We start from the raw sequence: 23,659 nt of genomic DNA, 5'->3' as shown, positions 1-23,659 counted from the left end.
GCAGGCTAAACACTCATACACATTGTCTTAGGGTTTTATTGTTATGAAGAGTCTCCATGACCATGGCAACTCTTATAAAGGAAAGCATTTAATTGGGCCTTGTGAGACATGGCAGCATGCAGGTCGACATGATGCTGGAGAAGGAGCTGAGAATTCTACATCTTGATCTGCATGCAGCAGAAGGAAAAACTGACTTGTGCTTCTGAGACCTCAAAGCCTGCCCCCACAGTGATACACTTTCTTCAGCAAGGCCACACCTACTCCAGCAAGACCACACTTTGCAATATTGCCACTTCCCATGGGCCAAACATTCAAACACACAAGTCTGTGGGGGCCATCTCTATATAAACCATGTTACACATAAGAATAAAAGGTAGGCCACCATATTAATGTTCTCTCAATTTTGATATGTCTTTGTTTTAAGAAAGGAAAGTGACGGGTAGAATGATCGAAAACCAACTCAAAACAAAACATTCCAGTGCTATGTTGCACTAAGAGAAAACATTTGTCAGTAGTGTTAGGGCTTGTTTTTTTTTAAAGAATATCTTCTATATTTTGAAAGAATGTCTTAGAAAAGAGACTATGCTTTTGCCTTTAAAAAGGAAATTATACAGTGAAAAGGAGAGAGGCATTTCATGGTAGCACTCTAAACTGAAAGGCCATTATGACTGTATCACAATGACCTAACACTAATGCATACTACCATTGATACACTTGTGACATATCTATGTCTGTATCGATTATCTAATACAACCTGAATAATTATTTTCAAGCCAAAGTGCTTTTAAAAAATAAAGATCTGGGTGATGGTGGTACATGCCTTTAATCCCAGCCCTTGGGAAGCAGAGACAAGCAGATCTCTGTGAGTTTGAGGTCACCCTGGTCTACAGAGCTAGTTCTAGGACAACCAAGTTTGCACAAAGAAAACCTGTCTCAAAAAACAAAAAAAGTAAAGGATGTCCAGGCATGGTGGCTCATGATTGTAATCCTAGAACTTGGGAGGCTGAGGAAGGAGAGTTGAAGCCAACCTGAGCTATATATTGAGTTCTAAGCTATTTTGAGCTGTTGACTGGGTGAGACCCTGTTTCAAAACCAAAACTAGACAAAAACAAAAAGCAAAGTAATAGTAGCCTTTGTCAGTGACTTGTGATGGAGTTCAGCACAGACCTAGAACAAGGACATACTTGATTGCCTTGAAGTGAGGAGGGAGCCCCAAGGGGGCTGTTTGGATTATGTTCAATAAGAGAACTATCTAGAAAAGTGCTATGTTTCAGAAAATTTGCTCTATCTCTGCAATCAGCAATGCCTGGTGGGTTTTATATAGAACTGTCAACATTTAGTGTAAATGGGTAATACATAATATATTGTAGTTATTTTAAAAATGGCAAGAGGAATCTTAGGGCATCCCACTTGATTTATAAAGTGTCCTTTTCCCTCCCACTTCAGACTGTGCATTTTAGTTTCTTGTGTTGACTATACAATGTTTTGATAGTGTCTATGAAGTGAACAGTGTGCACTGGTGCCTTTAATAGTATAGAAAACCTTGGAGCATATGGTTATACTTAAATGTTCTTATCAATTATTAAGTTTGTCATAATTGGTTCCTTTGAGACTTTCAGTATAATTATCTTTGTTTTTAATATTAAACTTCACTGAAGACACATGAAAGAATAGAAGTATTATAACAATATTTGATTATAAGCACATTTAAATGTCAATATGTAGATTATGTACAAATATGATGCTATGTCACTCGGGAAAGCCTTTCAGAAAATTTCTGTTATTCCCAAGAATACTTCAGATATACATTTAAAAACTCTTTGACAGTTTCACACATGCATATAAAAATTTCAGTGATTTTCACCCACCTTTCTGCCTCTACCACGGAAATCCCTCTTTGCCTGCCTACTTTCATTGTGTGTGTGCGTGTGTGTGTGTGTGTGTGTGTGTGTGTGTGTGACACACTGAGTTTAATTGGGGTTGCTTGCATGAGCATGGGTAGGAGGTTATGTACTGGAGAGTGGGCAATTCGTGAATGACTATACCACTGAAGAAAATGATGCCCTGTCCCTGGCAACTATTAACTGCCAGTAGGAAGGGGTGGAGGCATTATGAGTCCTTCCAACATTCATGATGAAATATTGACAGGCACAGTCTTGTGTGGGTAACCACAAATGCTGTGATTTATAGCCATTACAGTTTCATTATAATTTATGTGCATGTGTTTATACATCTATTTGTCAATATGCATGTGGAGGTCAGAGGATAACTTATGATCAGAGTCAGGTCTTTCCTTCCTCCTCCTGGGTCCCAGGCAGCATGGAACTTTACTTGCAGAGCTGTCTTGCTAGCTTGCGTTTTATTTTATATTAAGGAAATTATAGAGCTGTGCATGGTGATACACACCTTTAATCCCAGCACTTGATAGGCAGAAGCAGGCAGATCTCTGTGAGTTCAAGGCCCACCTGGTCTACAGAGTGAGTTCTAGGAAAACCAGGGTCACATAGCAAGACCTTCTCTCTCAAAAACAATTAAAAAAAGAAAAGAAAATTATGGAGAGTAACCATGTGTGATAACATCTGAAGAGCAATTAGGTTTCTAACTTCTGGACTCTACCGCATGTGCTTCTATTTTTGTTTGAACAAATTTTGTTATTAATGTAAAAATCATGATATAAAGACAAGAGCGAACATATGTAATTCTTTTTTTTTTTTTTACAAGACAGGGTTTCTCTGTATTGTTTTGGAGGCTGTTGGTCCAGCCTGGCCTCGAACTCACAGCGATCTGCCTGCCTCTGCCTCCTGAGTGCAGTGCTAGGATTAAAGGTGTGCACTACCACTGCCCGGCCATATGTGATTCTTACTATAGGATCTCTCTCTCTCTCTTTCTCCCTCTCTCTTTTCCCCTCTCTTTTCCTCCCTCCCTCCCTCCCTCCCTCCCTCCCTCCCTCCCTCCCTCCCTCCCTCCTTCCCTCCCTCCCTCCCTCCCTCCCTCCCTCTCTATATATCAGGTTCACAGCTTAGATGGCAGTCTTAGTGAAGTGTTGATCTTTCTACTTATACACAGAAACATAGACAGAAGTAATGAATATCTTTGAGTGTGTACAACAGCACATTTATGAATCCACAGGATGGACCCAGTAGAGTGGGGTAGACTGACAAGCAAACTGGTGATGGCTTTATAGGACTAGTCTGGGGGTGAGGAAAAAGTCTGGGGGTGAGTGGGAGGAGACTTTCACTGGAGGGATGGGCAGCCACATGGACTCTTCCATGTGTTTCTTAGAAAAGAGAATAACTCAGTCCCCTAGGGTTATTGAGGTTATGAAGAGTTATGAGAAGATTGATATCTTGTAAATCTGTACTTGTTCACATAGCTACCTGTCTATTTATAGACAATTATTAAATTAAAAAATAATAATTACTTGCCCTTATAGTTAAAACTACTAACCAGAAAAAGTAGAGCAGTCATCATACTTTCTATTTTTCCCCCCTCAGTTCCCTGGTTTCAGAGGGATTGTTAGGGTGTTTCTTTGTTGGGGTGGCAGTTCACTAAGCCTGAAGCTGTGGGAAACTGGGAGGGGGGAGAACAGGTAGACACAAAGTGGGAAGGTTTTCTATTGATAGAGTCATATTTCTGTGAGTTATAAGATTTTTATTTTAAGAATATTTAATTTTATGTGTATGCATGCATTCCTGAGTGTGTCTGTGCATCATGTGTGTCGAAGTGCTCACAGAGGTCAGAAGAGAGGTCAGATCCCCTGGAGTTACAGATGGCTGTGAGCTGCCGTGTGGATGCTGGGGACTGAACCCAGCCCTCCGAAAGAGCACTAGGCACTCTTAACTGCTGAGCTATTTCTCCACCTTCTGTTTTTTCAAACCTAAAGTAGGTTAAGTCGATGCAGGAAAGGCATATATATTATATTATATTTCTTTGTCTCTGTGGAGTAATGTGGACCCTGAGTAAATACTTCCTGAGTGATGACTGACAGAGTGAAGGTTAATACAGATTCATGGATCTAGTAATTCAGGGCTGATATATTAGTTCCAGTGTCAGTTTCAATATGTTATGACATACCAATCACAATTATGTGTTTAAGAATATGTGATTTCTTAGCCAGGTGGTGGTGGTACACACCTTTAATCTGCAGAGGCAGATGGATCTCCATGAATTCAAGGCCTGTCTGGTCTACAAAGTGAGCTTCAGGATGGCCAAGGCTACAAAGACAAACCCTGTCTTGAAAAATAAAAAAAAGAATATATGGTTTCTTATATAAAAAGCTCAGTGATTAGTGTGTGTGTGTGTGTGTGTGTGTACACATGCTTGTGTGTGTGTATGTGTGCATGTGTAGGTATGTATGGTGGTCAGAGGTTAGTGTCTGTGTTTTTCACTTTTATTCTTCCCTTATTTAAATTATTTAATATATTACTATGAGTGGTATATAGACCAGGCTGGCCTTGAACTGTCTCTCTTTCCTTAGTGCTGGGATTAAAAGCATGTCCCATCAAGCCTTAATAATTATTTTTCTATTACTGTGATAAAACATTATGACCATGTTCATAGAAGGAAGAGCTTATTTGGGCTTATGGTTCCATGACTTTAAGAGTCCGTCATGCTAGGGAACATGACAGCAAGCTATAGCATGGTGGTAGGTGCAGAAAGTTGAGAGCTCATTTCTTCAACCACAAGCACAAAGCAGAAAGAGCAAACTGAACTTCAGCTCTCAAAACCAGTCCCTAGTGATTTCCTCTAGCAAGGTCACACTTCCTAAACCTTCCCAGTGGCGACAACTGGGGAAGGGGGGGGCAAGTGTTCAAATGTCTGACATTATAGGGAGCATTTCTCATTCAAAACACTACATATTGTCCAAATATCAATGCTTTCCCATGGGCTTTTCCTTTTTCTCTAATAGCTATTCAAATTCTTATTAGCTTCTGGTCTATATATGAAAGAAAATTGCCCCAACCTTCTTTTACAATCAAAACTCTCAAAATAAGCAACCTTGGAAACACATAGACATGCACCATGTTTTCCGGCTTCTCATCTAAGTCTCGGCAAGAGTGGACAAGCATACAAAGTCCCTGAGCATCATGAGTTCATGGACGTCAGATGGCTTGCTGCTGTCAGATATGTGTCAAGAGGTGGGCAATTAAGCTTTCAATTAAGACTGCTGACCAAATGGAAACCCATTTGATAAGTTTAAAAGTCAATTATGAATCTACTAGCATTCATTATAGTGAAGCCTAGGCAACACGAGAACAGAGAACAACTTGGGAGTCTGCTGCTTTTCCAATAGTGGATTTGGTATTCTGAGCCTTGGAGGACTGAAAAGACGTGCCAAATAGAAGTCTCACTTACTCCATGATTTTCAGGAACCCTCTGCTTTGGAAAGATTTCTCCTCACTGATGAGCATTTTTTGTGTGTGTGTCCTTGTGCAGGCACCATGTCAGCAGAAACACCAATCTCCCTGAATATGGGCATTGGGGATCTGCAGGTCCAGACAGTCACTGTGGAGAAGCTGCTGGAGCCTCTGATAATCCAGGTACGAGGACTGTGGGTGCTTCAGTGTGCAACAACTGTGTTTTAGCAGAATTGAAAATGGTGGGGACGGCAATGAGCCAAGGGTGGATTTGATTCTAGATATGAATACATGATCTAACATCATCTTTTATTTAAACTGTATTAGCTGGGACGGTGGTGCGCACCTTTAATCCCAGCACTCAGGAGGCAGAGGCAGGCAGATAGATCTCTGTGAGGTCAATTCCTGTCAGGTCTACACATGGAGACCTTGTCTTAATACCTCCAAATAAGCTGGTATTAAGATATAAGAATATGTATTTGATATCAATAATACAATTCTGAAAGTATTCCCTCAGATTCTTTTTTGGTACTAACTGCAATATCAATTCACACACATATTTTTTATATATTTGAAATAAGATCTATGTATATCAGAGTGGCCTTTAGCCCATGACCCCCTTGCCTCATCCTCCTTAGTGCTGAGATTATATGTGTATCATATATGTATCATAATGTCAATAGGTGTATATAAGTCAGGTGGTGGTGGTATACCCCTTTAATCCCAACACTCAGGAGGCAGAGGCAGGTAGATCTCTGTGTGTTTGACAGCCTGGTCTACAAAGTGAGTTCCAGGACAGCCAGAGCTGTTACATAGAGAAATCCTGTCTCAACAAACCAAAAAAGGGGTGTATATAATTAACAATTATTATTTTTTTGTGTGTGTACATGATGAGTGTGAATGGGCACCTGTGTTGTGGCATATGTGTAGAGGCCGGAGGACAATTTTGAGGAGCCAGTTCTCTCTTGGCTGTCAGACTTCTGTGGCAAGTGAATTTACCTGCTGAACCATCTCCCTGACTCCAGACATATAATATATATATACGTATATATATATATAACATATATGTATTATATATATATATAATTTGTAAAGCACTGCTATATAAATTATTTTGGTTATAGTCATGCAAACTGAAGTAAGTTAGTATCCCAAACGTCTTTATTATGTAGAGAATTTTAGTGGTTTGACCTAAGAGGCATGGTATCTCATTTGTCACAAAGTAAACTATAATTAAAATATCAAAATGTGGGGGAAAAGCAGCTATTTCAAGGAATCCTATGGTAGCCTTCCATGAAATAAATAATCATTTGATCATATGAATAATGATTCTCTTAGTCATCATGTAAGACCTGATTTTATATATTGAATTTTTAAATTAAAAGTGTTTTTATTAGCATAAACTATATATAAAATGGGTTTCATTATGACATTTTCATACATATATAAGATTATTTTGATCATATTCACCCAATTACCATTTCTTATCCCTATCCCACTCACACTGAGTGTTTGATTTTCCTGATGCTGAGTGTGAAGGAATCTATTTATTGATGTAGATCTAACTATTTTACCTTTAGCAGCAAAACTGGTAAAGCAAAACTAGCCTTTTGGCCTACTTTACATAATGTACCCAGGTCCCTTCTTCAAAAGACACTAAATTCTCAAGGTTTGCTTCAGTGAAAAACTACAGTGACCTTATATCTGATTATTCAAAAGTGTTCTTGTCTTTTCTGGGGATGCACAGTGGAGCAGCTCTGAGGACAGACATAGGGCATGTTTTCACTGAGCACAAATTGAGGCCTACTACTGGGAAGGCAATTTAAAACATTTCTCTCTGGTGACAGCTGAGTTTTATATTAACTGTTGCTGTCTAAAAGGCACTAAAACCTGAAATTAATACTGCTTAAGCCATTTACTGAATGCTTTCATGTTGAGAGACAACAAAATATCTATCTACTTACCTACCCACCCACATATATATCATTTCTCTTTTTCTGTCCCATGTTAAATTCAAAGTCAGAGTGCTCCTATCTCTCTCTTCTGGGTGCACTATTATGTTTGGTTTTATTTTTTTCTGACAAAGTTCACTAAAATACTTAGAATCTTCCTGGAGTAGGGCAAAGAAAATTAAAACATATTCAATTTACTATCAAGAAACAAACATTAGTGTATTTTTTTCTAAGACAGTAAAATAGCAGGTAATTTTCTTAGAACTTTATAATAAAGAGAATATAAATTCAGTGTATAACATAATCCTGCCACACATCCTATTTGGGAGGATTAGGTAGCCTAGGCAATATACACATATATGTGTATTGAATATGTGTGTATATATGCACATATATATGTGTGTGTATTGAACATAAGTATAGTGAATATATAGATTGAAAAATGTTTTTTCTTTCTTGTTTCTATGATAAAATACCATGACAGAAGCAATGTTATTCAGCTCATATTTCTTGGTTGCAGTTCATTTTGGCAAGGAGGTTATAGCAATAGAAATATCTTAGTCAGTATTCTATTGCTGTAAAGAGACACCATGATCACAGCAACTCTTGAAAGCTTTTGATTGGGGTTGATGTGAGATGTTTATACAGTGTGAAAATGTATTGCTGTGACTGGTGTAATAAAGAGCTGAATGGTCAATAGCTAGGCAGGAGGTATAGGTGGCACTTCTGGGCACAGAGAGAGGAAGAGGAGGAGATAATCAAGGTATGCATGAAACACCAATGAGAAATGGAGTAATTCGGACATACAGAATGAAAGAAAAGTAAAAAGTCATAAATTAATGTAAATGGGTTAATTTAAGTTATAAGAGCTAGTGGGACAAGCCTAAGCTAAGGCTGAGCTTTCATAATTAATAAGAAGTCTCTGTGTCATTATTTGTGAGCTGTCAGCTGATAACAAAGCTTGATATAGAGGGCTTGCTTATAGTGTCAGAATTTTAGTTCATTATCATCATGTTAGAAAATGTGGACAGCATGGTGCTAGAGCAGTAGTGGAGAGCTACATACTGATCCACAGGCAGAGATAGAAAGAGAAGAGAGAGAGAGAGAGAGAGAGAGAGAGAGAGAGAGAGAGAGAGAGAGAGAGAGAGAGAGAGAGAGAGAGAGAGAGAGAGACTGGGCTTGGCATGAACTTTTGAAACCTCAAAGCTCACTCCCAGTGAAACACTTCCTTCATCAAGGCCACATCTCCTAATTCTTCTAATCCTTTCAAATGATGCCATTCCCTGGTGACTAAGCATTCAAATATATGAGCCTATGGAGGCCATTTTTATTCAAACCACTACAAGGAGCTTGACAGAACTGGTCACATTTGCATTCACAGTCAAGAGCAGAGAATAATGGGTTGATGTTTTTCTGTCAGTGCTCATCTGGGTCACTCCTTTTCATTCAGTTCAGAGCCCAGTCCATGAAGGTCCCTGCTCACACTGAGGATGGGTCTACTCACGCAAAATAATCAAAGACATCATCAGAGATCTTCTAGATTGTGTCAAGGTGACAATGAAAATTGAGTATCAAATACACACATACATACATATATACATACATAAAGTGAAGAAAATGCTACATATAGAGATTATATCTTACTTTTCCATTTAAAAGGTTATTTTGATGGCCCAAGCCCCTCTTTTTGTAGTGCTGGGTATTGAACATAGGTCCACAAACATTTTAGGCAGGTACTCTAATCACTGAAATACATCTGTAACCCAATTTTTCCATTAAAAATTTTGAAATTTATTTATTTGCCTGGTTGTTTGGTCTGCTTGTATGTCAGTGTACCATATTCATGCCTGGCGCCCATGGAAGACAGAAGAGGGTGATCCCCTGAGACTGGAGTTACAGATGCCTGTGTGCCTCTATGTCAGTACTGAGAATTGAGCCTATGCCCTCTGGAAGAGCAGCAAGTACTCTTAACCTCTGAGCCATATCGTCAAACCCCATTCTTTATAAGAATAATTTAACAAAGTTGCTGCTTAGTTACATATCATATAGCTCCATTACAGATCTTATTTAAAGTAGTCACTCATTTATGGCTAACCATCTTTTTGGACTAAAAATACTGCTGGCTGGTGATGTAGTTCAATTCATAGAGTAGTGCTTGCCCAGCATGTGAGAATCCCTGGGTTTGACTCGGAGCACAAAGTGGCAACACCCTGGTAATCACAACACTCAGGTGGTAGAATCAGGAAGTCCAGAAATTCAAGGTCATCCAGCCTGGGAAACAAAAGATCCTGTCGAAAGTAAAAGTAAACATTTCTATGCTGAACATCTTTATGTACACAGGTTATTTTTATTTCCTTAGGATTAGTTGCCAAATATATCAGTGAGTGGGCAAGATACGATCTTGTATTTATCACCAAGTTTTCATAGGGGTGGATTTGAGATAAGGCATTAGACCCTTATCTTAGACTGAACTTGAATTCACTAAGTACCCCAGGCTAGCCTCCATTACACAGTCCCCTTGCACTTCTAGTGGTAGGTTGACAGGTGTGAGCCATGCCCAGCCATGGGGACAGTTTTTTTTTAATTTTTATTTTTAAGTTTAAATTTAAATTAGAAACAAGGTTGCTTCACATGCCAGTCCAAGGTCCTTCTCCCTTTCCCTCCCCTCCTCCCACGCCCTCCCACCAACGCCCCCAGTACCCCTTCATTTCCCCAGGGAGGGTGAAGCCCTCCATGGGGGTGTCCATAGTCTGTCATTTCGTCCAGGGCAGGGCCTAGACCCTCCCTAAGAGTCCAGGGTGAGAGTGCATCTCTCACTGTTGGATGGGCACCCAAAGTCCATTTGTATACTTGGGATAAATACTGATCTACTACCTAAGGCTCAATAGATTACCTAGGCCTCCTCACTGATACCCACATTCAGGGGGTCTTGATCAGTCCTATGCTGGATTCCCAGCCATCAGTCTGGGATTCAAGAGCTACCCCTTGTCAGGTCAGCTGTTTCTGGGGTTTAAACCAGCCCAGTCTTAACCCCTTTGCTCATCAATCCTACCTCTCTGTCACTGGGTTCCTTGAGTTCAGCTCAGCATTTAGCTGTGGGAGTCTGCTTCTATTTCCATCAGCCATTAGATGAAGGTTCTGTTTCCCAGACTCTCTGGCCATGGGGCTGTAGGCTGGCACTCCTCAGATCTATGTCTAAAATCCATATATGAGAGAGTACATACCATGCTTGTCTTTTTGTGACTGGGTTACCTCACTCAGGATGGTTTCTTCTAGTGCCATCCATTTGCCTGCAAATTTCAGGATTCCATTGTTTTTTCTGCTGAATAGTACTCTACTGGGTAAATGTACCACATTTTCTCTATCTGCTCTTCAGTTGAGGGGCATCTAGGTTCTGGCTATTACAAATAATGCTGCTATGGACATAGTAGAACAGATATCCTTGTTGTATGAATGTGAATCTTTTGGATATATGCCTAAGAGCGGAATTTCTGGGTCTTGTGATAGGCTGATTCCCATTTTTCTGAGGAATCTCCATACTGATTTCCAAAGTGACTGTACGAGTTGGCACTCCCACCAACAGTGGAGGAGTGTTCCCCTTTCTCCACAACCTCTCCAGCATAAACTGTTGTTGGTGTTTTTGATTTTAGCCATTCTGACAGGAGTAAGATGGTATCTCAGAGTTGTTTTGATTTGCATTTCCCTGATGGCTAGGGATGTTGAGCACTTTCTCAAGTGCCTCTCAGCCATTTTAGACTCCTCTATTGAAAATTCTCTATTTAGTTCAGTCCTCCAGTTTTTTTTTTTGGTTTTTACGAGGCAGGGCTTCTCTGTATTGTTTTGGAGGCTATCGGTCCAGCCTGGCCTCGAACTCACAGAGATCCGCCTGCCTCTGCCTCCCGAGTGCTGGGATTAAAGGCGTGCGCCACCACCTCCCGGCTTGTCCTCCAGTTTTTAATTGGATCCTTTGGTGTTTTGGAGACTTGCTTCTTGAGTTCTTTGTACATTTTGGAGATCAGCCCTCTGTCAGATGTGGGGTTAGTGAATATTTTTTCCCATTATGTGTGCTGCCTTTTTGTTTTGTTGACTGTGTCCTTTGCCTTACAGAAGCTTCTCAGTTTCAGGAGGTCCCATGTATTAATTGTTGACCTCACTGTCTGTGCTACTGGTGTTATGTTCAGGAAGCAGTCTCCTGTACCAATTCATTAAAGGGTACCACCCACTTTCTCTTCTAAGTGTGTCAGTGTGGCTGGATTTATGTTGAGGTCTTTGATCCATTTCTTAAGTTTTGTGCATGGCGATAGACATGGATCTATCTACACTCTTCTACATGCCAGCATCCAGTTATGCCAGCACCATTTGTTAAAAGATGCTTTCTTTTTTCCATTGTACATTTTTAGCTTCTTTGTTGAAGATCAGATGTTCATACATGTATGGGTTAATATCAGGGTGTTCAATTCGATTTCATTGATCTACCTGTCTATTTTTGTGCCAATACCAAGCTGTTTTCAGGACTACAGTTCTATAATAGAGCTTGAAGTCAGGGATGGTGATGTCTCCAGATGTTGCTGTGTTGAATAAGGTTTTGGCTATCCTGGGTGTTTTGTTTTTCCATATAAAATTGATTATTGTTCTTTCAAGGTCCGTGAAGAATTTTGCTGGTATTTTAATGGGTATTGCATTGAATCTGTAGATTGCTTTTGGCAGGATTTCCATTTTTACTACATTGATCCTACCTATCCAAGAGCATGGGAGATCTTTCCATTTTCTGTTGTCTTTAATTTCTTTCTTTAAAGACTCAAAGTTCTTGTGATCCAGGTCTTTCACTTGTTTGGTAGCATTACCCCAAGGTATTTTATGTTGTTTGTGGCAATTGTAAAGGGTGATGTTTCTCTGATTTCTTTCTCAGCCCTTTTATCGTCTGTATATAGTAGGGCTACTGATTTTCTTGAGTTGATCTTGTATACAAGGAATCAATGCAAGGAAGAGTTGGTTCTTTGAGAAAATCAACAAGGTAGATAAAGCTTTGTCCAAACTTACCAAACAGTGGAGTGTGAACATGCGAATTAACAAAATCAGAAATGAAAAGGGGGACAGAACAATGGACTCCAAGGAAATTCAGAGAATCATCAGGTCATACTTTGAAAACCTGTACTCCACAAAATTAGAAAATTTAAAGGAAATCGACAATTTTCTGGATAGATATCACTTGCCAAAATTAAATCAAGAACAGATAAGCAATTTAAGTAGAAGCAGTCATCAAAAGTCTCCCAACCAAAAAAAGTTCAGATCCAGATGGTCTCAGTGCAGAATTCTACCAGAAATTCAAAGAACAGGTTATAAAAATTCTTCTCAAAGTATTCCATGCAATAGAAGCAAAAGTGACCTTGCCAAACTCTTTTTTATGAGGTTTCAATAACCTTGATACTCAAGCCACACAAAGACACAACTAAGGAAGAGAATTTCAGACCAATATCCCTCATGAACATTGATATAAAAATACTCAATAAAATACTGGCAAATCGGATCCAAGAACACATCAAAACAATCATTTACCACTATCAAGTAGGTTTCATCCCAGGGATGCAGTGATGGTTCAACATACGAAAATCCATCAATATAATCCACCGTGTAAACAAGCTGAAAAACAAAAATCACATGATTATCTCACTAGATGCAGAAAAAGCCTTTGACAAAATCCAGCACCCCTTCATGATAAAGGTGTTGGAGAGATCTGGGATAACAGGAACATGCCTAAACATAATAAAAGCTATATACAGCAAACCAACAGCCAACATCAAACTAAATGGACAGAAACTCAAGGCGATCCTGCTAAAATCAGAAACAAGACAAGGCTGTCCACTCTCTCCATACCTTTTCAATATTGTACTTGAAGTTCTAGCTAGAGCAATATGACAACAAAAGGAGATCAAGGGGATACAAATTGGAAAGGAAGAGGTCCAACTTTCACTATTTGCAGATGATATGATAGTTTATATAAGTGATCCAAAAAACTCTTATCAGGAAACTTCTACAGCTGATAAACACTTTCACCATGGGGACAGTTTTAAGTGAATTCTTCCAACTAGAAATTTTGTTCCTGTCTTAGTTTTCTTTCTATTGCTGTGATGAAATCTGTGACCAAAAACAATTTGAGGAAGAAAGGGTTTATTTCATCTTATAGCTTACAGTCCATCATGAAGCAAAGTCAGGGCAGGAACTGAAGCACAGTTCATGGAGAAATGCTGCTTACTGCCTTGCTGTCCGTGGCTTGCTCAGCCTGCTCTCTTATACATCCCCGGAACACCTCCCCAGGGGCAGGACCACCCAAAGTGAGCTGAGCTGAGCCCTCCCACATCAACCATTAATCCCCCCAAAATGCCCCCAAGACTTGCCTACAGGAATTTCTTATGGAGGCATTTTCTTAATTGAGATACCTTCTTCTCAAATGACCTTAGCTTAGTCAAAATGACCAAAAAAAAAAAAAAAAACCAACAACAACAACAAAAAAAAACTAACCATCATAGTTCCTATACATTTGCAAAGTGTGATGTAGAAAAATGAGCTTTGCTTTGTAGCTGGCTGAATGGTAAGTACATAATGTCGCTGCCTGTTTTTTTTCCATGACAATGTGACATGGTAGTTGGTCACTGAGAACTCGATAATCATAAAGGATGCTGCCATGTTGTTATGAGCAGAGGAAAGGCTGGGGAGAAACTACATTTTATTTGTTTTTTTTGAGACAGGGTTGCTCTGTGTAGCCAGGCTAAGCTCAATGCCCTTGCCTCAGCTGGGATTCCAATGCTGGCATCATCAGAATGCATCACTACATCTTATTAGAAGCTACCTTTTACTGATGAACAGACACCAGTAGATGTTTTGGTTAAGTACCTTGCCACATCAGTGGATAGGAAGTAACATGAAAAGAAACAATGGTTACAATTGTGTGTGTGTGTGTGTCTTAGTATGTTCTAAAGCAATCATAACCACCTCTCTAAATGGTATTGATTCTACCTAGGAAGTTAAGAGAACAAAAATGGCCTTAAATAATTTTATTAGATTGGAAAAAAATAAATCTCTCCTAAAAAGTATGATTATGTTAAGGTGAGGCACTTTTGATGTGGCACCTGGGTGTGTACTTCCCCCAAAGACCAGTAGAAGGAAACAGCCTGTTTGGTGGTAGCTTTCAGTCACATGCTAATGCAACGCTAGCTTCATCTTTTCTGCCTGTCACTGATGATTTTCAAATGTTTATTGATTCTTAAAAGAGGCTCAGCAAATCACTTTTCCAGTACCCCAATGAAAAATTTTTATAGGTCTTAGCAATATTCAAGACATATGAAATTACAAATATTAATAATTTATGGACTAGCTACTGTGTGTAAGAACTTTTTTATAAAGCAGAATTCTAGCACAGTACAACAGAATTATCTGGACACACACTTGGTTTTCATTGCCATAGCATTGCCCTTGTGAAATCCCAGTACATTTTAAAGTCTAATAATTATTATCTTAAAACAACTGACCTTATAGATTTTAAGATAGCTTTTAAAGTCTATCACTTAAAATATCTATTTTATGAATATGTGTGTGTGTGTGGTGTGTGCAAACCAGGAGTGTGCAGATCAGATGCCTTCAGGATCACAAAGGGTGGTGGATCCCCTGGGGCTGGAATTGCCGGTGGTTGTGACCCACCTGATATGAGTGCTAGGTCTCAAACTCTGGGCCCTTTGTAAAACCAGTAAGTGCTTTTAGCTTATAATTAAGTTATAATAAGGTTGATTTATTCTGAGTAACATTGTGCTAGATATACTATCATTTTTTCCTCAGAATACTTAGTTTTTATTTAAAACATTTAATTGATAGAACTATGTACTCATATATATATATGTGTGTGTGTGTGTGTGCTTCATACAATGATCACCACAGCCATATTAATGAATATATTCATCACTGTCCATAAGTACTGTTTTGTATTTGTATAGCAAAGATACTTAAAGAGTATCTACACTGTATGTTTGTTTCATTAACTTTCAACCATAGTTATCATGCTATTAAGAATTGGATTCCCAAAACTTAATTCATGGTATGACTGAAAATTTGTATCCTTTGACCAAACTTCACATATCCCATATCCCCCATCTCTTGAAAACTACTATTTTATGCTAGCCTGTGATTTCATCAATGTGAGATTGCATAGTACTTTCCTTTTGTGCCTGTAGACATTATTCACTGTAATAATGTAAACATTATTGAGGATCAAATCTCCAGGTTCATTCATGTTGACAAATGACAAGAATTCCTTCTCCTAAAATGACTTAATAATATTCATGTATGTATGTATGTATCAAATTTTATTGATTCCTGTATCAATAGACTCTTAGGTCCTGCCCTTATCTAGACTCTTCCAGAGAGTCCCTGATTTGAACAGTTGCATGGTTTATACAAGCAGATGATACAATACTAATTATGCTAAATACATTTTAACAGAATTGCATCTCCTTTACATTAAAGTAACCAGTTTAGTAGCTCCATTAAAAAATTCTCACGTTTTCTCATTGTTTATCTTCATGTCAAAATCTTTTACTCAGGAAGTTGCACAGGAATTACTTTTCTTGGCACATAATTCAAAATCAAAATTACATTTTAATTTTTGAGTAATTGGTCATAGATACTAACCATGCTGTCATTCCAAGTTTTTAATTCATTTGTGCATAAATCTTTATTCTGCTCTTTTTACAGTAATCAGAGTCTTCCCTACCAAACATGATTTATCTTTAATCTCTTTTCTTTCTCTTGAGCACAGGTAAATCACTAGGTCATTTTTCAGGGAGGCTCAGTCTGGGATGTGTTTCAATCATTCGCTTTCATTTTCTCAGTGTGATAACTTACACAGTGCATCCCTTTGCAATAAATTCCTCCAATGGATCCGAAATAATTTTTTTCTCCCAGCAATTACGTTTTTATGATTGCAACTGCAGGCATCTGCATTTTATCACTTTCAGGATCTGAATCCGGCAGTGGAGTGCAGAAAGTCTATTTATGCAGAGCTGTGCTTCAAGGGCTTTACACCTTTGTGCTGTCTCTCCGAAGGGGACATAAACTGCTAGATCATGCTGTAATCATTATGTAATGGATCTATCAATAATCTTATTTACCACAAAATATAATCTTCTGTGTGTTAGATTCATGTGAGGTTAAGGAATAGTCTTAAAATCTCTTAAAGTTTCTTAAAATAAAATAGTAAATCCCTTTATAAGGAGTTATAAAGATTTTTTTGGCAAAATTCAGATGTATTTTATGACATAAATATATTGCATGTTTTAAAGAGACAAATATAGGATTAGAGCAACAGTAATGAACACTTATTTTTATGGCTCTCATTACTAACTCATACACCTCATGGTTCTGCTTCATTTCTACTTCCATTCTTTCTCCTAAATATCTACATGTATAGACACACTGGGAATCTCATAAATCTTTTGAAACATTAAAGCCCACCCCAGTGACACACCTCTTCCAACAAGGCCACACCCCTTAATCCTTCCCAAATATGTCTACCATGTGGGGACCCAGCATTCAAAGATATGGACCCATGGAGGGCGTTATCATTCAAACCACCACAACGAGAGACATGAATAGTGACAGTGGCAGCTTCTTTAAACACCATATTTTTAATGTCTCCCAGTCATCTAGGGAGAACTCTGCTGTACTCCAACTCAACAAAATTTCTTTTCATTTTCCTTGAGCCCCAAACCCAAAAGCAAAGAAAAAAGAAAGAAAGAAAAGGAAAGGGAAAAAAGAGAGAAAAAAAATAAATGAAAACATTTAGGTGATCAGTCTATACAGTTTATACAAATATCAGAAAGAGGCCCAAAGAGTCAGTTTCCCACTCCTCTACAGACAGACCTGATTGGCTTCTGGATCATCAGAGGACTCCTGTCACCTTTGGGCTCTTAGTCTCTAAGAATAGAATTTTCCTTTATTTCTTTAAGAAAAAGAAATGACTATTTGTGGTTGTTGTCATTTCCACTTTGAACGAACTTAGTATCATTTGCTTATGTTTCTGTCTTAGTTTTGTCAATTTGACATAAGCTAGAATCATTTGAGTCGAAAGTCTATTGCAGAATTTCTTGGTCACATTGGTCCTTGTCTGTGGTGGGTTTGTCTAGATTTTTAACTGATATTGGAGGGCCCAGCCCATTATGGGCTGTACATCCCTAGACAGGTGGTCCTGAGCCGATTAAGAAAGCTAGCTAAGCATGGGCCTCTGAACAACTGAGAGCAGGCTAGTAAGCAGCATTCCTCCATGGTTTCTACTTCACATTCTTGTTTTGAGTTCCTGACCCAATTTCTATCAGTGATGGACTGTGACCATAAGTCAAATAAAGACTTTTCTCTTCAAGTTGTTTTTTGTCAGAGTGTTACAGCACTGCAGTAACAGAAAGGAGACTAGAAGGGCTTCTATAAACTTTTCAATCTGTAATCTTTTTATCTACAAGCTTTCTATGTGCACCCTTGCTGATTGATTATCTCATCAATAGACTGGATACCATGATTAACCTCAAAGGGTCAAAGAAAATACTGCAGACAATTCTGTACACACATAATGTTCTTGTAGAGTAATATATAATCTTAAAAGTTAGTAAATTAAATGCCTTTGGAATACTTACAGACCTAATGTTAATAAGTATAATGATATTATTTTTGTGGCAGGATGAAGAAATAAAGTTAGTTTGCCTCCACAATGTTTTAAAGTTTAAGGTGATTCAGAATAGCTGAGTCAATATCTAATAAAGTGACTTTTCCAACTTCTGAATCTTTTACTGCTAGGAAACTGCTCCCATGGGAAAGTTGCTAGGCTAAAGTATTTCTTGAGAAACAAACAGTTCAGAAAAAGGAAGGTGCTTTCAAAATTAAAATAAGATCAAGAAAAGCCAGCAGTTAGTTGATTAAGATACTGTAGAATACAGCTGGAGCACATATGACAAGTTTGTCAGAATGCCCACAATGTCCCCCGGACCTGGGAGTGCTCAAATGAGCTATGGGCAGGTGTCAGGAACTATACCCCTTCATTCTCCTCAGTTTGATTCCTAGACCTTTTTGTTTTTTTTTAATATCAGACTCTGATATTTTCCTACTTGCTCCAACACTGTTGTCCACTCCACCGTTATCTTTGCCTTTTGTCATCCTTTGGATGCTGAGATTTTAAGTGTTTCCCACAACATTTAGTACCACTGCTAATGTTTTTATATTTCAATCACAGCTCATCTTTCCCTCTGTGAGTTCATAGATTGCACATTTAACTTAGCTCTGAAATGTGCTCCCACCAAAACCTGATTTTGTAGGCAACCAGGTGTTAGAAGCTGGTAAATACAACCCACCTGCTCATTAGTAGATGCAAGGAAGTAATGGTGGTTATCTCGGTGAAATGATAGTAAAGTCCCCAGTTCTGAAGCTGTGGTCATTTACACTGCTCGAGATGTGACTCAATCCTCCACAGAATCCCCTGGCAGTCTCTGAAGATAGTCTGAAACTTGAAACGTCCATGACTCTAGACCAGTGATGGAATCTTCAGTTTTTCTTTTTATGTAAATCCAGATAGTCAATACCTTCAGATTTGAAAGCTCATCTGTTGTAATTATGATGCTTTTGCAGTATGAGGCAGCCATAGACAATTTATAAACAAATGGGCATGGCATGAGAATAAAAGTTTCTCACTGTCAGAAATAAGTGAGTGTCTAGATTTGTCTCCAGGGATAAGTTTCCAGGCCCCTGTTCTAAACTGACCATTTTTTTTCCTGACATATTCTGCACTGACCGCATAATGAATTTTAAGGAATGGGTGCTATCTCACTCTCAGTTGAAAACCTCTTGGGATACAAATTATGGTAGAGTGGTTTGTGGCCAAACCCTACGAGAGACACGAAAGTCCCAGTTGGGAGAAGAGTGCTAAACAGGCAGTTCCAAAAATTCCTGCTACTGGTGAGGATTTTGTTAGCCCAGGGGTTTTCAACCTCCACTGCACATTAAAATCATTTGGGGGAGCTTTAAGAAATCCTGATACCCAGGCCCCACACAAAGCTCGTTCAACCAGAATCTCAGAGAGTAGGGCCAAGCACTAATTTTGAAAGTTCCCAGGTGGTTTCCATGTAGGAATTGCTGAGCTGGCCATTATCTCAGCCAGTGGTGAACATGGCTCTTTCCCTAGGCCCAAGGCTTGCCCTAAAACTGTGCCTCATCTATGTTTTTTTAACCTTATAATTGAATACATATGTATATACAAAATATATGATTTATAGCCTTGAAAGCGAACTAGATGCGGTTTGCGATTTTGGAGATTTTAAAGATGTATTTAATTTAAAAATGTGTGTTTGTGTGTATGTACACATTAGTGCAGGTGCCGCTGAAATCCAGACCAGGTTGTCAGATCCTGTCAGATCCTCTGGAGCTGGAATGACAAAGTGGTTGAGAGGTGGCTGGTGAGGGTTCTGGGATTCGGTCTCAGGTCGTTGGGAACAACAGCAAATGCTCTTAACCCCTGAGCCATCTCTTCAACCCACAGATGGGCTTTTATTTGTAAAGGAACTGATTTATGTTCTCAGCTTGGATTCATAAGACACCAGTTTTGTTCAGGTTAGACACATTTCCTACATTCTCTACCTTGTATTTTTAGTATCTCTGAAATGAGAATGTATTTTACAACAGCTATAAACATCTAATGTTGCCCTTCTTTTTGATCCTTTAGGGGGATTACTAAAGGATAATCCCAGAGGATACTTCTGTTTGTCTTTTATAAGTTCTGACCTTACTCACCAGCACCTGCCCCTAGGGATGGGATAAATTATTCAGCTAGTAATATGGTAGTATGGTGGGATTCAATAATTTCAACAGTGTCACTTGGTAACTACTCTATCCCTTATGTAAAATGATCAGAACAGGTGGCTGGGGTGTGTCTTGTTTATGTGTTTAGGTGGTGAGAGACTGGACATTTGGATTAGTGTGAAGACCTTTGCACTTCTATGGAATGGCTAGTCAAGAATTCTTGGTAGACTGGTGATGTTTCCTCAAAGGCGGCATTACCATGCACAAAAGGGCTTTTTGCACAAGCCTGGCACCTGAGCCCAATCCTCAGAACCCATGGTGGAAGGAGACAACCAACTTTACAAAGCTATGCTCTGGCTCTACTTGTGAGTCACGGTTGTGTGTGTGCCTCCACACATACACACAGTCATCATACAGACACACATACACACACGTGATGATTTCTATAAAAGCTACAATGTGTTTATACATACATATATATTTATACATATATATATATTTGTTATGGTGATGGCTATGTTCAGTTACAGCGTACTCCTAAATAGGATAAAGCATGTCATAGGGACTGGATTGTTTCCTTAAATGATGGTGTCTGAGAAATCACCTTGCAGTACCAGAACAGAGGTAGGGTTAATCAGGCCACAGACGTAATTACAAATACTCTTCTGTCATACACACATTCTTCCTCCATCTATTAATTTTTTTTTTGGTTTTTTACGAGACAGGGTTTCTCTGTATTGTTTTGGAGGTTGTCGGTCCAGCCTGGCCTCGAACTCACAGAGATCCGCCTGCCTCTGCCTTCCAAGTGCTGGGATTAAAGGCGTGCGCCACCACCGCCCGGCTCTTCCTCCATCTAAACCAGAAGCTCATATTCTACCACCACAGGTGAGCTAAGATGTATCCTTCCTTCATCCTTCCAAGTGAGACATGCTCAGAAATTCTTTCCCTGCTTTTTAGTTATTTCTTTTCTAGTTGATGTCTGAGGTGAGTATCCAGACCTAATTTTTTTTTTTTTTTTGCCTCTTCACTTCTCACCCAGGGTCCGGCCCCTGGTTGAGGACCATCTGATTTACCCCTGTATTTTCTGATGGAAAGTCACATGTCCTTTGGAGCTCTTCTTGGAAGGCCCATTTCATCGTCGTGACTGAAGCTCTGCAGAACCTTCTCTGTACTTACAGAGGTGTCAACAGTTTGTTCTTCCTGCTATGATACAGTTGCTTGTGCACTACGCTCATTACCATCTTGGATCTTATTTATTTTTATTTCTTAAATCCCCACAGTACTGTTTCCAACACAGTACGTGCTCAATAAATGTTTATTGCCTTGAAATGAATGGAAAGAAGGTGGTAGTTGATTTTGAGAGACTGTTGAATGTTAATTTAGAGGTACCCAAAGGTTCACAATCCTTCAGCCTTCCTTAGTATCTTTGTTGAGTGAGTCTGAATTGGTTTTGGAAGGAAGTAAAGAATAGAACAGCCCCCCCCCCAAAAATCCCCAGGGAGATGTTTTGACAGACCACTGTTCAAGTTTTCTACACATTTTCTTCTTTTCCACTTTTCTAATCTCTTTCAAAACCCTGACAAAGTTAAAGCTAATTAACATGGCTTAAATGTCTTGTATCTTATTTCATAAATTAAAATTAACTGAAAGGAACAAAAGTAGCCCTGAAGGCTCCTGTGAGCTTCTGGAGGAAGGTTAATAATTCAAAGCATTTTAGCTCACAAACAAGAAAAGAGATCGCTGTTAACATGGCCTTCTAATACCACGGTGATAGCAGAGTGTGAAGAAAAAAATTAGAGTTCGATTAGGAAAGAACACGAATATAGAATAGAAATGTGTTACACAAGTTGGTATTTAAAAACTTTCCATAGAGCAAGTGTCAAAGAGCCAGGAGCCAAAGCAATTGTTACATTCATACACCAAACAAGATTAAACCACAAGCTCCTGTTGGATTTCACAGCACTCCTATACAGTGCTAGAGTGGCTCTCTACAAGGACAAGGGAAGGGCTGGTTCACTAAGTCTATCAATTTAATCTTCAGTGTCTTTGGGGGGGGTCTAGAGAAATCCATTTTAATTAGAGACCAGTGAACTATGTGTTGTGCAAGGAGCCAGCCCAGTATACCAGATGTAGGAAACATCATATAAACTATTTCTTTGACCTCTAACATTCAGCGTATAGTGATTACACACCATTTAAGATATACCTGGCTTCATGAGATGTTAGATTTTCAGAACTAATAAATTAGGAATTTCTTCTTTATGTATTATTTGAGACTGCTGACTAAAAACTCTTTCAATGAGAGGAAGCCTTCTCCCTGTATCTTTTATTATTATTATTATTTAATTATTTGCATTATTAGTGATCAGACCTAGGTCCTTGAATATTCTAGGCAAGCATCCTACTATTGAGCTACACCCCTAAACCTAACTCCCTGCTTTTTAAATATTTATATATATAATATATATATATATGTGTGTGTGTGTGTGTGTGTGTGTGTGTGTATTTTAGTTTGGGTCTTGCTAAGTTGTTCAGGCTATTGTTGAAATCACATTTTAGCTCAGTTAAGTCTTGAACTTCTGGCCCTCCTGTCTCAGTTTCCCAAGTAGGCTGGATTACAGGCCTGAGCCACCAGACTTGGTTTATTATTATTATTTATAAGCATATACTAATTGCATAAGATAATGGACTTAATTCTGACATTCCAGTACATCTATGTAATGCATTTTTCTTCTTTTGTCTTTGATGAAGGTGCTGTTATAGCAAAACACAGGGGCACAGACTAAAAGAAAGTGAAACCCATGCTTGCCCAATAAAGCTACAAGCCTGGAGATTTCCCATATTTAAAATTCTTCTAAATCCCCCTCTACCAAAAAGAGGGAAGAGGGGATGTTTGTGCACTTGTGATAAAATATAAAAGTGATAAAATACACTGATTCTGTAGGAATTGTTTCTGCTGCGGGTTCAACCCCAAGCTTTGCATTCTTTATAGAAATAGCACTTGGTACTGTAAGGAAAATGAAGAAATAGGAATTATTTTACAGAATATGTTGAAGTTCATTTTACTGGTTGCTGGTATTCCTTTGGAAATGGGAGACCTTTTCAAATAACCAAGCACCCTGCCCCCCACCTCCTTGGTGAGACACATCTGCTGTGGTGAGTCATAGTCACTGATGGGAGTAGGTGACATCTCTTAGGTGAATTGAGGTGAAAAAAAAGTTCAGCTATCTTCTCTTTCTGAACAGGATTGCCAAGCCTATTTACTTTCTAAGGTAAAAATGAATCATTGGAAATGTCACTTAACTTTAGCCAATATTCAATAACTATATTGGGGTGCTTTAAAAGAAGATTTGCATTCAAACTACTTACACAAGTGAACAGCTTACAAGTTGCAATTGCATTTTAAAAAAAAATAAGCATAATGTTCTTATACAATGTTCTTGTTCACATTTTCACTTCGGTGGCATTTGCTATAAAGAACAAAGCATTTCTAGAATGCTCATTTTAATTTCAAAGGTTAGGGTA

The 23,659-nt window shown here is 38.7% G+C and overlaps 1 protein-coding gene across 19 annotated transcripts in view; it reads left to right on the top strand.

Annotated features, from left to right (window-relative positions):
- The window catches only part of Ctnna3 (catenin alpha 3), a 1,429,068-nt gene that overhangs the window by 72,450 nt on the left and 1,332,959 nt on the right, over nt 1–23,659 (top strand). For all 19 annotated transcript variants that reach the window (XR_005871457.1, XM_040732537.1, XM_040732539.1 and 16 more), the window contains exon 2: nt 5,437–5,540. Coding sequence is in view for 18 of the 19 variants with exons in the window: in XM_040732537.1 (XP_040588471.1) it covers nt 5,442–5,540 (99 nt within the window). In the remaining variant the exon portion in view is untranslated. The remainder of the gene's footprint in view (nt 1–5,436; nt 5,541–23,659) is intronic.

The sequence above is a fragment of the Mesocricetus auratus genome, unplaced genomic scaffold, assembly GCF_017639785.1.
Source record: "Mesocricetus auratus isolate SY011 unplaced genomic scaffold, BCM_Maur_2.0 Super-Scaffold_100027, whole genome shotgun sequence".
Taxonomy (NCBI): Eukaryota; Metazoa; Chordata; class Mammalia; order Rodentia; family Cricetidae; genus Mesocricetus; species Mesocricetus auratus.
This window is presented reverse-complemented; position numbering and strand designations above follow the sequence as displayed.